Here is a 14,626-nt window from a genome sequence, read left to right on the forward strand (position 1 = left end):
ACCATCACATACATGTGAATCACATGTGAATAAATGAGATTGGATCCTAAAGTCATCAGAGCTGCTTGAAACTCCATGTGTGAAATCTGTAGGCACAAACCTTAAACCATGTAAGCTTTTCCTGGGAGTGGAAGATCACAGTGAAGGGTCCCAGCTGTTTTACAAAAGGATTTCATCTTTATTCCTTGCTCAGCATCTGCACCGTGTCTGCAACAGCACTGTGATATGAAACGTCAGAGGAATCAACACAAACATCACCTGACCCCTCTCCCACCTACGGAAAGACCAAGCAATTGCATTGCTAACTCGTTCTCATGAATGCAGCCAGGCAAGCATACCCACCTATTGCCCACCTGAGTTCTATCCATTTTTGCTTCTTGGACTCTTTTGCACCTACCACAAACAAGCCAAGCTGCCCAGCTGCTGCATGAGCAGCTCCCCCTTTCCCCAGTGTCCCTATGGTCTGGGGACGAGGCAGCACCAGGCCCAGGTTCCCCCATCCTGCCCATGGTGGGCACAGATCCCCCTGGTACGAGCTGGACCACTCACCTCTCCTCAATAGCCAAGGTTCAGAGCAAACCTTGACAGTTTGGAGGCCACTTCATACCTTTCTTCACACAGGCATGACAAAACCTTCACAGTTGTGTCTGTTGTTGAGCTTAGCTGAGTTTGCAGTTAGAGGATTTTCAGAAGGACAAATGACTGCTAACGAAGAAGGGTGAGGGCCCAGCCAGATGTAAAGTATGGCCTCAAAGGTTTCTAGCCAGTTCCAAGCAAAATCTGGTGTTTCTCAGGCTTATGTCCATTGGCCCCAGATGATGTCCCATGCCTGTATTGACTTTGTGTATCCTGTATTTAATCTGCTTACCTGTTTATTGCCCACCAACTTTTTTTATCCAGAGAAACTCCTATAAAGAAACAGTAGATATATTAGTGAATCTGAAATCAAACACCAGAGGCAAACACTCCTGCTCTGCTGAATATTTCAATATTTTATGGCAGCCCACGAGGTGCTCAGCACCTGCACTCAGGGGATCATGCAGGATCATCATGGCCCTGGCTGCACTGTCAGACAGTGGGGAATCCCAGGCAGTGTCCTGCACTGGGCAGAAAAGTCCCTGCTGCTCTTCTCCCCATTGTAAACACGTGGCAGCCACTCCTTCCCTCAGGCTCAAGGTTTCTCCATGCACACTCACCTGCAGCACTTCATGTAGCTAGAAAGCCTTCATCCATTTCTGGTGTTATTTCCAAGCTTTCCTGCACTCCCCTCTACTTGCCACAGCAGGAATAAGCCCAGAAGAGAGACAGACACTCCATAACCAGACTGCTCCCTAGAAGGATCCCATTTTGCAAACAAGCACAAGATGGACTGCTTTCTTTGCAGGCTGAAATGTCCTGTGGGCTTGAAAGTCATGCCTTGGGTTGTTGGAAGGTAATGATGAGGTGGACAATAAACGTCGAGGCAGATGGATGTGATTCTCCATTTTCCTGTGGCTTTTGTAAGGCAATGGGAATAAGGAAGTTTTTTTTCTAGACCAGGATAGCAAGGAACAACCTGCTTTCAGGGACATCCAGGTCACTTCACGCAATTCAAGGACCTCTATCAAAGCCACAGGGATTTCCGAATCCTCTTCGCCAGTTGCAAGAATTGTGTTTTTATTTTAAAAAACAACATCAACAAAAAACAAACAAACAAAAAACCAACCTCCCCCCAAACAAAGAAAACAAAACAAAACAAACAAAAAAGGAACAAATCCTGCTACTGCCTTGCCCTGCCTTTGGCAGGCTCCTGAATCAAAGGTGTTTTCTCATGCTGGGCAGCCTCCTCCCTGCAGCCACCATCCATGTGCTCCTGCCCATCCCCTGGCAGACCCACAGCAGAGCTCCAAGGTGATGACCAGTGCTATGTCCTTCATTGCTGAGCTTCAGGCTTTGCTCCCATAAAGTCTGTCCAGCATTTGGGGTGAAAGCTCAACTTCTGATGATGACCATGTTCTAACCAACTGAGCTAATTTCAGGGTCTTGAGCTGCCAGCTGCTCTAAGGACAGTTCATCTTCTATGGAGATGGTAACAACTCGAGGTGATATCACCCTGTGCTGCCAATAGGCTCTGGTCATGCGGGGTGACAGAAGGGACCAGCTCTGCTGGGCAAATTTGGCCCTAATGCCTTTCAGCCAACGAGGATTAAATAATGACAAAGGGGGTGATGGACACGGTGCCATGTTTGAGAGTAACAGACGGAAAGGTGCCTGGTTGCTGCAGCAACAGGCTTTTGGGAAGATGGGAAGATGGGTTTTTCTTTCTCTTTTCGCCTGCCAATCTTCCCCCCACGTCGGCGCTCTGCCGCTGCGGGAGACGAGCAGTGACATTTACACTCCCACTAACAAGCTGGTTCCATGATGGGCAGCTCTACAGGAGAGCATCTGGTGTCACAGAGCCCAAGCAGGGAGGAGGGGAGGGTCCTCTCAAGCAGATAGCATAGTCTGGGACTTTTTATTGTTATAAGCATTATTAGGGCAGGATCGTGCATGGAAACAGCAGGCAAAACCTCAGTGGGGCATGCAGAGCTTCCGACCCATCGTGTGGGTCTGATCCTGCAGCTGATTGGAGCAACGAGATGTCACTGCTGCCTAAAGAACATCTCTGCCTGTCCTGCTGTGAGGGGGAAGGAAACAAAAAGGAAAGAAAAAGGAGGATGAGCAAGAAGTCAAACATCACCGCAGGAGCAGTTTCACTCTTCAGCCTGGCTTGTGGTAGCAGGCTGTGTCATCAGCCACACTCCCTTGGTTCAGTGTTCCTCAGTGTCCCCTGAAGCTGCCCATGCCTTTGACTCCTTGGGAGAAGCCTTATTAGGGTAACAGAGGTGAACCTCAGGCTGCTCTCTCCCTCCCAGCAGGTTTGCCCACTGCTGTACCTCAACATGCTTTTCTTTGCCTTTTAGATAAGACAACTTTCAGTTCAGCCAGATTGTCCCAGTAATAATAGTAATAGTAGTAGTAAGAGTAATAACAATAACAATAATTCTACTGCAAAGTAAATGCAAGAAACATACAACAGCCCTGAAATGAATTGTAGTGGTGCAGGAAACTGCTTTGGGTCATCTCTTCTCTCTTACTGGTCATTTTGCAGGTGCTGTCAGGAGGAAAGTGGGAATTAAGAACCAGCAGCCTTTCCTGGCTGACAGACTTCTCTGCCACTGCAGCCAGCTGAGAAAGTGCCCTGTTAGACCATGACCCCCAAAGTGGGGGTGGAAATAAATATTGTAGCCAATAAAACCTGAAACTTTTGCTTCCCCATGCCCAACAGAGCCAAGGAAGACAGATTTCCTAAGGATCTGTGTCTGCAAGCCAAAGGCCCCTGTGGAGTCTCTGATCCCTTGTATGGATTGCACTGATACATTTAGTTGAGTATCAATAGGTTTTCTCTTCTCTACAGTGTCATTCTTTTTCACAAAGCTAGGGGGTTTCTGATATCTTGGAGATCTCCATGCTTCTGCTAAACCAAAGTGAAAGTATAGGCTGAAAATTATTAGTAATACACAGACAAACAGACTGTTCCACCTGTGCCCTTGTCCCCATTCTTTCCTCTGAGCAGAGAGCATGTGCTGATCAGCCACATTTCATTAAGGAGCCAGGCTAAAAGATTAGGATGTCAAGGAGGGCAGCCCACCTCTAGTGTCTTTATCCCTCCCTGAAGCTGATATAGCCCCTTCAGACTGAATTTTAAAAGGCTAAGTACCTGATGTGTTGCAACGCAGTTTCCTGAGAGTAATTGCTCTGCTCTTCTATATCTTCTCTAAAAAACTGCCTGCATTTCCCAGCTGGTGCCTAAAAGTATGTCCAATAATATGCAGATAAGAGATGACTGAAAAAATGTAAAGTCAAGCCTGGAGGAAAAAATGCACAAAGGCAGATTAGAAAACATCGGATAAAATAATCCTGCAAATATTGAAACTGCAGAAATTAAGAGGAAAAATGTGGAGATCTCTCATTACAGAGAGCACCCAATGCTTCATTGGCAAGATTACAAATTGACCAGCGTATGAAGGGAGAAACCCAACCTTCCTGCCAGCGGCAACTGTCACATCTGCAGCGGTGCAAAGCACACGGTGACAGCGGCAAATCTCCTGTCAAAGTGATGTCAATCAGCAAAGCATGGAAAATGAGATCGCTTGTGGAGTTTTTTTCAGCAACCGAAAGTCCTCAGGAGTGGCCCCGCACCAACTTCAGCATCTTTCAGCAGAGGGTTCAGGATGGAAAGTTGCTCCCCATGATACCAGACCCCACAGTGAGAGCTCTGGCTGGGCAGAAGCTTGGCAGCTCACATGTGCAGTGGGTCAGATGAAGGAGAAATAGAAAAAAAAAATCTCTTTTTAGTGTTCTTGACTTCAGCCCTCTTTTCTTCTAATTGAAAAAAAAAAAAAACCCTATATGTTCTGTCACAGGAGCGGGTTTTTCACATTTTGAGAATTGAGGTATTTTCATGCTCTGAGGGTTAATTTTTTTGCCATCAAACCCTGATGCAGAAAAGGACAGGATCCTTTTGCAAACCATACTTGCCTGAAAGACAGTGCTGGTGGCAGGCAGACTGATTTTGTATAAAAACCTTCCATGCTCATGTTGGTGTTCCATTTTGGACCCCTTCAACATGGCTCCAATATACTTTTCTGCTTCCTGAATCCTCACCCTTCCCAAAAAGTGTGGGTTGCTTATTGTAAAACCTGCCAAGCAAAGGAAGTGAATCAACTGTCCTACAAGGGCAAGGAACAGGCTGTGCCACCCACTGGTCCATGTATCCATGGAGCAGCACAGAAGAACACCAAGAGCTGCACAGAGGCTTCTTTACCAACTGCAGACACTTCTACAGACGTCAATATAAGTGTGTGGCTACATCTCAAATGAGCTGTATGCAATTGTCCTCCCACATCCAGGGAGCAGGGCTGTCAATGCTGGTCAGACTCTGGTCACTCCAACAGATTTGCACTGACCCGTTGTGCTGGCCCTGCAGAATCTCTGCCAGCAAATAGGTATCGAGTCAGTATTGCAGAGCAGCAGCAACTGTGGAGTAGGGAACCTCTGTCTGGTTGTACTACAGAGAAAGCCTGTACTAGAAACAGGAGCCTTGTACACGGAGCTCAGCCAAGTTTGGGGTCCTGTTGCTGCCCAGATTATTCCCAACTCAACCTGGTCAACATGGAGGAGAAGATTTTGAAAGCTGCACTGGGTGACATCACTTGGTTTCTGTCGCAGTGAAATGAGTATTTCTGATGCTTGCCTCTTCCCCAGAGAGCCATGACAATTCATTAGGCAATTGTAAAATCAGAATGTAGATGCTGAATGTGAGTTGCGGCCCATTAATAGCCCTATTTATTGCCAACCAAATAATTAGCTTAGACATGCATCAGCGGGTCTTGATTGCATATGAAATAACTGCCCTATTACATAGAAATCAAATGAGTTTCTGAGGACAGCTCAGGTGTCACCTCAACCCTAACATTGAAAAGGAAAAGAAAAAAAAAAAGGAAAAAGCCCAGCCATTTCGATGTGTTGCCCAGCAACAGAATTTGCGGGGGAAACAATCTAGGAACGAAGGAATGAGCATTTCCAAGAGAACAGGTTATTTCAGGCGAGACATCAGGGACAAGCAAATGTCACAGAGGAGGAAAACTTTAATTTTTTTCCTCCTTTAATCAATAATTCAAACTAGACATTTTGGGTAAAATAAGCGTTTAAGCTAGCTGATGGAAAAACAGAGATCCCAAACCTTTACAAAGAGTCTCATTGCTGAAGAAATGTTTATTTGTTTGTGTGAGGGAAACGTTAAATTTACTAGACACTGAATTAAAAATTTAAAAATGCTCTTAGAAATGCCACTTGTTCATTTGAAGAGAAAGATGATGTAATGCCAACATTGCTATATTGTGCAGCATCCCTCCCAGCGCAATTTCATATTAATTTTGTTGTTCTCCCTCCCACGTGCCCTCCCCCTCCTCCTTCTCCTTTCTCTTCCAGGACAAGACGAGCGCGCTGAGTCTCAGCAATGTGGCGGGGGTTTTCTATATCCTCATCGGAGGGCTCGGACTGGCCATGCTGGTTGCCTTAATCGAGTTTTGTTACAAGTCCAGAAGTGAATCAAAGCGGATGAAGGTGGCAACCCATTCCACGGCCTTTCTCACCTTCTCTCTGGTCCTACCCCGGCTCCAAAGCTGCCTTCAGAGATGGATGCAGCCCAGACCATGGGTGGAAAGCCAAGACATAGGGACAATGGAGTGACCATGTCACTCAACTGCTAGAAAGGAACAGGAACACCAGAGGAAGCTAAGAGAGGGTCAAAACGCTGTAGTGGGGAGCTGATGAAAGATCAGACATGTGGCATAACGCTAATTTAAAATCCAGATATAGAGCGAAATCATAGCACAAATGGGAACAGGAACAAGTTGAAATTCCTCAAAATTAACAAAAGCAGAGTATGGCAATCTTGTGCAGCATGGATGAAGTGTGCTGGGGTTGGTGTGATAGTGCTACTGCAATATGAAAAAATCTCCAAACCCAAGCAGTTAACAGCAAGATAAAACTGGGGGAGCACAGTAATGAATCACATCCTGTTGTTCCCTTTGCTGGCACCCTGCTGGCACCATTTCCAGGCTGACAACAGCAATATCTGCTCATAGCAATTTTGCCCTGGAATGGATGATGTGGGCCTCCAAATTCAGAATTATTTGCCCTCTTAGAGATAAATTGGCCTCCAATGTCTCGTGTAGTGGTTTTTTTTAACTCCATCCTGTTGTGGTCTTGCAGAAGCATACTTCCTGCAGCCCAGATCTGCTTGAGCCCTAAATTTTGGTGTGCCTAAATTTCGGAGTGTCGTGTTAAGAGTGGATTAGATTTGAGAGCTTTGGGGGTACACATTTAATGCAGCATCTGTGGAACAAGTATATCTTGGCTCAGATGACTAGCAGACAGTCCCTTATACAGATACCATGGTGTACAAGGAGGCAGTGGGATACATAGCACGTCCCTTTTCTTCCTCATCTTGACCTCTCCCATGAGCATGGAATTTGATATGAGTATATGAAGTATGAAGCGAGTTTCAAAAAATCCAGACAGATTTTTAGTTCACCCAGAATCAAAAGTAGAATAAGCAACAGCTTCTTTGGGTTTTATGTCACCATTTCACAACATGCATAATGGTTTGTCAGCAATAATAACATTTCTAATGCACTGAAAATGTGCTGCAGCTCTTTTCCCATTGAGGTTCAGAAAATTCTACAGGCAATGAGAGGTTCCTTGAGCACAGGGGTAAGATAATGTGAGCAATTAATGTCCCTGGGAATACAAAAATTAAATTATAATTTCTGCCTGCACTGTAAAGCTAGGCATAGCCCAAATAGGCAGTGAAAGAGTGTCAGAATGCAATAGCTCCATAATTCTAGTCTTGAGGAGATTCTGTCCTGCTGCTGGCTTCTCTGTGTTCTTGAAATTACTCACTAACTCATGTCAGTGTTAGCCTGTGGTGCTTTTGCCATGTTAAAATCAGCCACTATGGGAAGTTCCCAGTGTTAACACCTTCTCTAAGCTTGTCCCTTTGACTGACTCCCATCACTAGTTGCCCCACAAAGCCAGTCAGCAGAGCCCAGGCTCTCTCTGGGTTTTGGCCCAGACACCCCTCTGAACCCAGCCTCTGCTCAGCAAGTCCTTACAGATTCCCTGGATGACTTGCAGATCCTACCAGACCACGAGGCTGGTCCAGGCCCAGCAAAGCATTAAGCTGACTGGTTTTGAGCAGCTGTTTCAGATTTATCTGTTATGAATCATTCTTCACCTGAATATCCCAGACCAGAAAGAATGATGGTGCTCTTGGAGGTAGCTTGAGTGCAAAGAAACCAAAGTGACTTCATCTTTTAGCTTAATTGTTCCACACGGGTGGTTTCCTTAGGTCTCTGAAAGCAAGCATTTTATCTGGAACAGGAAGATAAGATTTGGTTTCCTGAATTAGGTTTGCATTTCCTAGTTGCCTCAGTCATCACTGTAGACAAAAACATAGGCACATGCTCAACTTCTCACATGAGGAAAGTTTAACATATGCTTGCAATGAGTCAGAGTCCACCCTGCAGAACAGGCCTGGAGTAGTAATAGCATCTCTATGGGGGAAGTGTTTATAATACCTCTGCTCAAATCCAGCATGACTGTTCTTATGTTGTAGAGTTTGAATAGTTTTTGCATATGGCACAGATACCTTATGCCCCAAAATACTGCTGAAACATTTAATTTTGCATGTAGAAGAGGTGCGAATTAACAGAGCAGATGCAGGGGGGACATGCAGAAAGTGAGAGTTTGAATGGAGACAAGGAGGGAGAGAACAGCGACAGGACAACATTGGTTAATATTGTAATTTTTCCAACATTGCTAAGGACAGGGGGAGACCCCCCCGTCTTTCCTAAAAAGGGTTTTTGTTTAATCCCACAGCAATCAATCAACGAAGCCATACGGACATCAACCCTTCCCAGGCCGGCTGCAGCAGGAGGCAGTGGAGAAAATGGACGTGTGGTCAGTCACGATTTCCCAAAATCCATGCAGACGATTCCATGCATGAGCCACAGCACTGGCATGTCCCTGGGAGCTACGGGATTATAATTGGCCTTTTGACCCATTGCCTGGGTGAGAGCAGGGACAGCCCAACTCCACCCCTCCAAGAGCCAAAAAACATACCCAACAACAACAAGACAAACGATGATGACAGAAGGGACAATTGGATGGATCTTCTCAAGGAAATCAAATCTATTTCCCTTTTTATTTGCAAACAGATCCACCGGCAGGAGAACAGAAACAGGTCTGTACTGCAATAAGGAGAGCGTAATGGGATTTAACAGACTCGTGAACTGTCCCTGATCAAAGAACCACTGGAACACTAATGAGGACTATGCCATTTTGTTTTAACTTGGTTGTTAATAAGTCTTAGTGTGTGCAATATATATATTTTTTCTTACTAATTCCTGTGGTGTCAGGGTAACATCAGCCTTTTTCCCCTTCCCCGCTCAGTCCTTCAGTCTGGTTTAGTTTGGGATGCAAACCACAATGTCTGAGCTACTAACAGCAAAAAAGACAAAATAATACATGGCAAGTTGAACTCCCTGCAGGGCATCATCATTGACCCCTTTTGTCCATCGTGATTCTGCCTTTGTTGTTCTGTTGTGAACTCAGGCTGTGGAGTTATTGCAACGAGGCAGACAGAGCTGTGACCGGCTCTCCCTGAAACGGGAAGGACTTGATGCAAGACGGAACCCGAACAAAAACATGAGGCTGTTTTACAGGGGAAAAAGTCATGGGTGAGTTTGGAAACCCCAGGCAAGCTGAGGACAAAGCAGTAATTCTTCCAGAGATGATGAGTGGCAGTTCAAGAGAAGAATCGTGTGCCTGGAGTGGAGAGCACCATGCGTGGCAGACTGGAGGAGATGGTTGGTCTAAGATCATGGTCGTGGCTGCTGTTTAAACAAGAGGGAAAGTAAAAGTGGTTTCCCCTCATGTGAGACTCTCCTGCCGAGGTTATTGGGGGCTAATAAGCAATTGTGAACCGTTTTTTCATTGCTTAGCTTCTGTGTGTGCTCCCTTTTCAGTGGTCACTTAAGGGAACCACCTTGAGCCGGGAGTAGACCATCTCAAAACATCCAGTTTTAGGTGGCTGCCTATTACCAGTACAACATGCTAGAAGTCGTGGGGCTGCAATGGGAATATTTCTGCTCTGAAATCCCTTTCTGCTCTGAAATCCCTTTATGGCCATTTTTTCTAACCAAGAGGGACATTTTGTAGATAGTTGGCCAGAATGGATTCCTGGAAGGAGCTGCTGAAGCAAACCAAGGATGAGATCCTACAAGAGCTTAATTCAAGCTAACTGTGACATTCAACAGCATCAGGGCTGGTCAAACTCAACCTCCCTGTCAAGTTGTGGCCTGTCTGGGTACAAAGCCAACGGTAGCAGATTCCCACTCCTGTGTCCTTAGGGAGTGGGAAGCATCCATAAGCCAGGAGAGCAGGTTGCTGACCCCAGACTTGGTGTTGCAGAAACACACAGTGCCAGACAGGCAGCTGGGACTCCAACTGTGGGCATGGAGATCAAGGGGGCAAGGATGGTTTTCTAGAACTGCACAAACGGTTCATTCTGTGAATCTCTGGCATGGACAGACAAATGCTTCCTACCCTGGTGGGCCTGAGACACCTCCCCAGAAGTGAAAGATTACCAGGAGAGCATCTGGAGAGGGAGAAAATATATGGGGCAGGGACCACAGTGACCCCACTTAGCCTTGTCCCATCTCACACGCCCACCACTGATGGCAAATTAAGTTCAAAGGTTCTCACAGGGCCCAACAAATATCTGTCTGGGTACTGAGCTACTATTGGAGCATTCTGAGCTGCTTTTTCTCGTTTTTTTTCTCTTCACTTTTCCTTTTTTTTTCCCCTCTTTATTTTTCTGCAACATTTCAAGAGAAGAGCAGTAAAAGAAGGGAGGCAGGTGAAGAAAAAATGATGCAGGCAAATGACTGTCACAAGTCTACGTGGAGAATCTGGAAGTGCAACTGGAAGCTGTATGAATACCAGTTTTCACTGGTGTATAAATGTGCAGAGCAATACATTTACCACCATTAACACCAGCCTGGTCTGCAGCACCTGTTCCACTTACCCACTTGTCATGCAACACTTTGGAGACCAGCAAGTCAAAGTCAAGGTCCTAAGCCCGGGCACAGCATGCCTTGTGCCAGTTTGTTTTCCTCACTGCCACCACTGAGAACCGTTGCAGCCTTCATCCCTCATCACTGAACATGAACCCTGTTATCAGCCACTCCAAACTCCACTTCAGGATGTTTCTGTTGTTTATCATTATTTTCAACCTGCTTTTCTTAATTTTGCCTTCAGTTCTGTGTGAGTGTTAGCACAGTGGAGGCATCCCACAAGCTGGCCCGTTTCCATGCCCAGAGCCCTCGGATGGATCTCTTGACCCAGCCATGTTCTGGACCTTGTCATGACAGTGCACCACTGGCTGCTGTGTTGGGAGCAGGTTGTTGAGACCCATCAGTGCCCCATCCTCCTCCAAAAACAGGACCATGTGGCAGCAGGTCACGGCAGTTTGACGGTCTTGTGAGCAGCAGCAGTGCAAGGACTGGCCACCTGTGACATGAAGATGTGAGATGCAGCTGTCAAAGGCTTTTGATGAGTGGAGGGGTTTAAAAAAAAAAAAAAAAAAGATGAATAGGACAAAAGCGTGGAAAATGTAAACTTGTAATATGTATTTTTACTACACTTTTCTTAAAAATAGAGTAATGGTAAAACTCTCAAAGACATTGACATTTTTTCTCAACAGGATTCCATATTTAACAGTTTTGGCTTTCATTAAATTTTGCTCTTTGGTACCTGGATCTTTTATTTAAGAGCTATATTTGTTTTAACTCTCTTTTGTTTTTTCTTTCTTTCTTTTATTTTTTTCTTTTGGCAATACTGCAAAGAATTTTGCTTTATCAAATGTAACAGTGTTTTTCTTTTCACATTCTCTTTTTTTCAAGCAACATTTTTATTGGTAATTATTATTTACACAAAGATGAAACTATCAGCTGGAATTTTAGCACCAAGGATCCATGATCTATTTTTCATACCTGTCCATGCCATTTTGTGCCAGTGCTGGATGTGTGGAAATGAAAATGATGTTACCCCTCAGGCAATATTACCCAACCTGAATCAAAAGAGATTTCTTTGATTTTTGCTGTGTCTGACTTGTGAACAGCAGCCAAATAAACTGCTTCAGGTTGAAATTGGGAATCTATCTAATATTTACCCAAGAGTCAGGAAACTAAATATTCATTGGGTTCGAAATTAATGATTTTGCTTCCTCTGGAGTCTTGTGGGGTTATGTTTTTGAGGAGGGCTATTAGAAGATTTTAGCTTGTTTTTACAGAGAGAGAAGACATGGCCAGGTCAGAGATAACTCAGAACCAGCACTGGTCCAGCAATCCTTACCAGGATCAGCTTTCCTAGGAGCTTCCATGATGTTTCAGAGGCTTGGACGTTTAAATGTTTCTCACTCAGTTTTCACACAATTGACCTGCTAAATTCCTCATCCAAAATCCTGTTGAAGGGAGAAAGAGAGGAAGATTTAAAGGGCCTTGGACATTTATGCAAATACTGACAGCTACTGAGGTAAAATACACTCATTAATGTCATGCCTTTATGTAGCACTTGGTGTCATGGGTCTGGAAGGACTTCCCTTCCCATATCCTCATTCCCATTTAGCGGCTGGGAAAGCTGAGGCACAGAAGTGCCTTTTGACCAGGCATCCCAGCTCACCCCTCTGGGTCATGGTTATAGATTCAAGATCTCCAGCATTCACAAGTGTTTTTTTACCCACTGGTAAGTTTTAAATATAGAATCAGTAAGGGACAGAATTAATACGTTTTGAAAGGGGCAGTGAAACCTCAGGCTTCAAACAAGAGATTCCCAAGCAATGGGCCCTGAAGGAGAGGTTTCCCATGGGCAGACTATGCTGTATCAGCCCATTTTGGTCTTCCACAACTCCCTAGGCATCCAGTACTGTGTTGTGGGCTTGAATTCTATCTCAAAATGCCCTTCTTGCTCAGTGGTTTGCTCCTGGTTCACAGTGAGGTTGCAGAAGTGCACAAGAAATTTTCCTTTATATCTTGGCATAAACAGGACAAAATTCCCTCCTAGTGGTAAAAACAAATATTCCTGTAATAAAGTTTCCAGCAAGAATCCATGTTCAGGAGTTGTTGAAGCAAAAAAAAAACAAACACTTAATCTTGAAGTGCAGCAGGTGAGGAACAGATCCGTCGCTGATTCCTTCACTATAGAATCAGGACCCAAAGCTGGGATGCTCCAACAATATTCAGCTGGGCTTGTTTGGCCATGCACCTACCTGCCACCAAATGAAAGGAGAACTTAATCATCAAAGTTCAGTGAAGGGACAGAGCAGGGATGCACCAAAATTTGCTGTAACCCAGTGGGCACCACTGACCTGTTCAGCTCCAGCAACTCACCCCATATCTCCATCAGAAGTCTGGGGAGACATGGGGAGGTTTTCACTGTGAACACAGGCTCAGTTTTCAATGATTGGTCACCCAAGCCTCACACACAGCTCTGGGTCCCCAAGAGAACATTTCTGTGCACATTTCTAACATACCCACCATGGAGACACATGTCAGAGCTTAGCCGACCCATCACAGTGGTGTGTGGTTCCCTTAGGACACTGCTCATACTCTTTGCTGCCATGACATGAGAAATAACAGCACAGACGGGGGGATTAGAGAGGAAAGGTTGTTCTGAAGCACCATTTCAGGGACTGTTCCCACCAGCCAAGGTACCAGCTGCTTTTGGAGACTACCTTTTGGAGACCTGTGTGTCCTGTTCTCTGATGCCTTTTGTAGCTGCTGGCCTCTCTTAAACAGAGATCCCCGCGTTGCCTTCATGTTACCTATGAGTACAAATCAGTTTGTCATCTACTAGTGCTGGTTTTGTGTCTTGCCAGCCCACTGCTGGCTGAAGCCCCAATGCTCTCACCTCTGTTACCCAATTAATTACTTAATTAACAGAAATATACAGATATCACTGTGACATGCAGAGCTGTCCACCAGCCCATAGCAGGGCAGGGCTTTAGTGGCAAAATCCACATGCAAACCCCAGCTCAAAGGATGCAAGACAAAACTGCTTCAGCTCCATGTTGCTTCAGCTTCATTACAAAGATGACACTCATTCCAGCTTTCTTCTTACACAGAGCTGCTCTAATTTTTCCAGGCACTTGGTCCTGATGGTTTGAGTATATAAGAGGGATAAATTTAGTGTGCAAGGACCAGGAAAAGGTTCTCCTAGGCATGGAAGAGTAGCTTGAGACTGATCTCTCTAATAAAATCCTGACTATTCCCACTCTGGTGTTCTCCACTCAGCATCACTTTCCATTTCCCTCTGTCCGTCCCCATCTCTCTTCCATCTCTACATCAATTCCACCATCAGCACTGCCAATTTCTCCTCTCCAGTACCTGCAATAGGCTCTGGTTTTGTACATGGTGTTGTCTCATTGGAGATAAGTCTCTATCACCCTATAAGTCTCTATCTGCTTTAGAAAGCAAATAATTTTGGGATGGGGCAGAGATGTGAATCCAGCTCCACACTGGGCAGAAGTGATCCCGTAATCCATCACACTGTACTTGGGCAGCAAGCCCTTCTGCAAATGGAATGTTCTATGGAGCCACAATCCTGCAAAGTGCTGAGTTACCTGGCTGTTCCCAGAGCACTAAGACTAATCCCTCTTTTGCTGGGGTGCAGTTCTCCTGAGGAGGTGTCGCTGTCTGGCTGCCGGGAGGTACAGCTGTTGGGGATGGAGAGGGGCAGGGTGCTGGGAATCACCTCCATCGAGCTGATACCCGAGTGAATTCACCTGCTGAACCTGTGCAAAGGGACATCTGTCTCTAGAGCAGTGGAACTGTAATCCTTACCCCAGAAGGGATACTGGGGAGTGTAGTCAACTAATGTTTGCACATCCCTTTCTCATGCACTATTTGTATAGTACACATACACAAATATGCACTCACGGACATTGAGATGCCTTTGACTATCCAAATTAGCTGTCAAA

At 45.4% G+C, this 14,626-nt stretch overlaps 1 protein-coding gene across 8 annotated transcripts in view; it reads left to right on the plus strand.

Moving 5' to 3' along the window:
* Positions 1-11,798, plus strand: part of GRIA1 (glutamate ionotropic receptor AMPA type subunit 1) — a 121,366-nt gene extending 109,568 nt beyond the window's left edge. For 4 of the 8 annotated variants that reach the window (XM_017834795.1, XM_017834794.1, XM_017834798.1 and 1 more), the window contains exons 16-17: positions 6,013-6,147; positions 8,446-11,798. In XM_017834795.1, the coding sequence (XP_017690284.1) occupies positions 6,013-6,147; positions 8,446-8,634 (324 nt within the window). In that variant the 3' untranslated portion in view covers positions 8,635-11,798. The other 4 variants (XM_017834792.1, XM_017834793.1, XR_001877965.1 and 1 more) reach the window with 3 other exon arrangements.
* Positions 11,799-14,626: the final 2,828 nt, after the last annotated feature.

Source organism: Lepidothrix coronata, unplaced genomic scaffold (assembly GCF_001604755.1).
Source record: "Lepidothrix coronata isolate B3197 unplaced genomic scaffold, Lepidothrix_coronata-1.0 Scaffold240, whole genome shotgun sequence".
Classification (NCBI taxonomy): domain Eukaryota; kingdom Metazoa; phylum Chordata; class Aves; order Passeriformes; family Pipridae; genus Lepidothrix; species Lepidothrix coronata.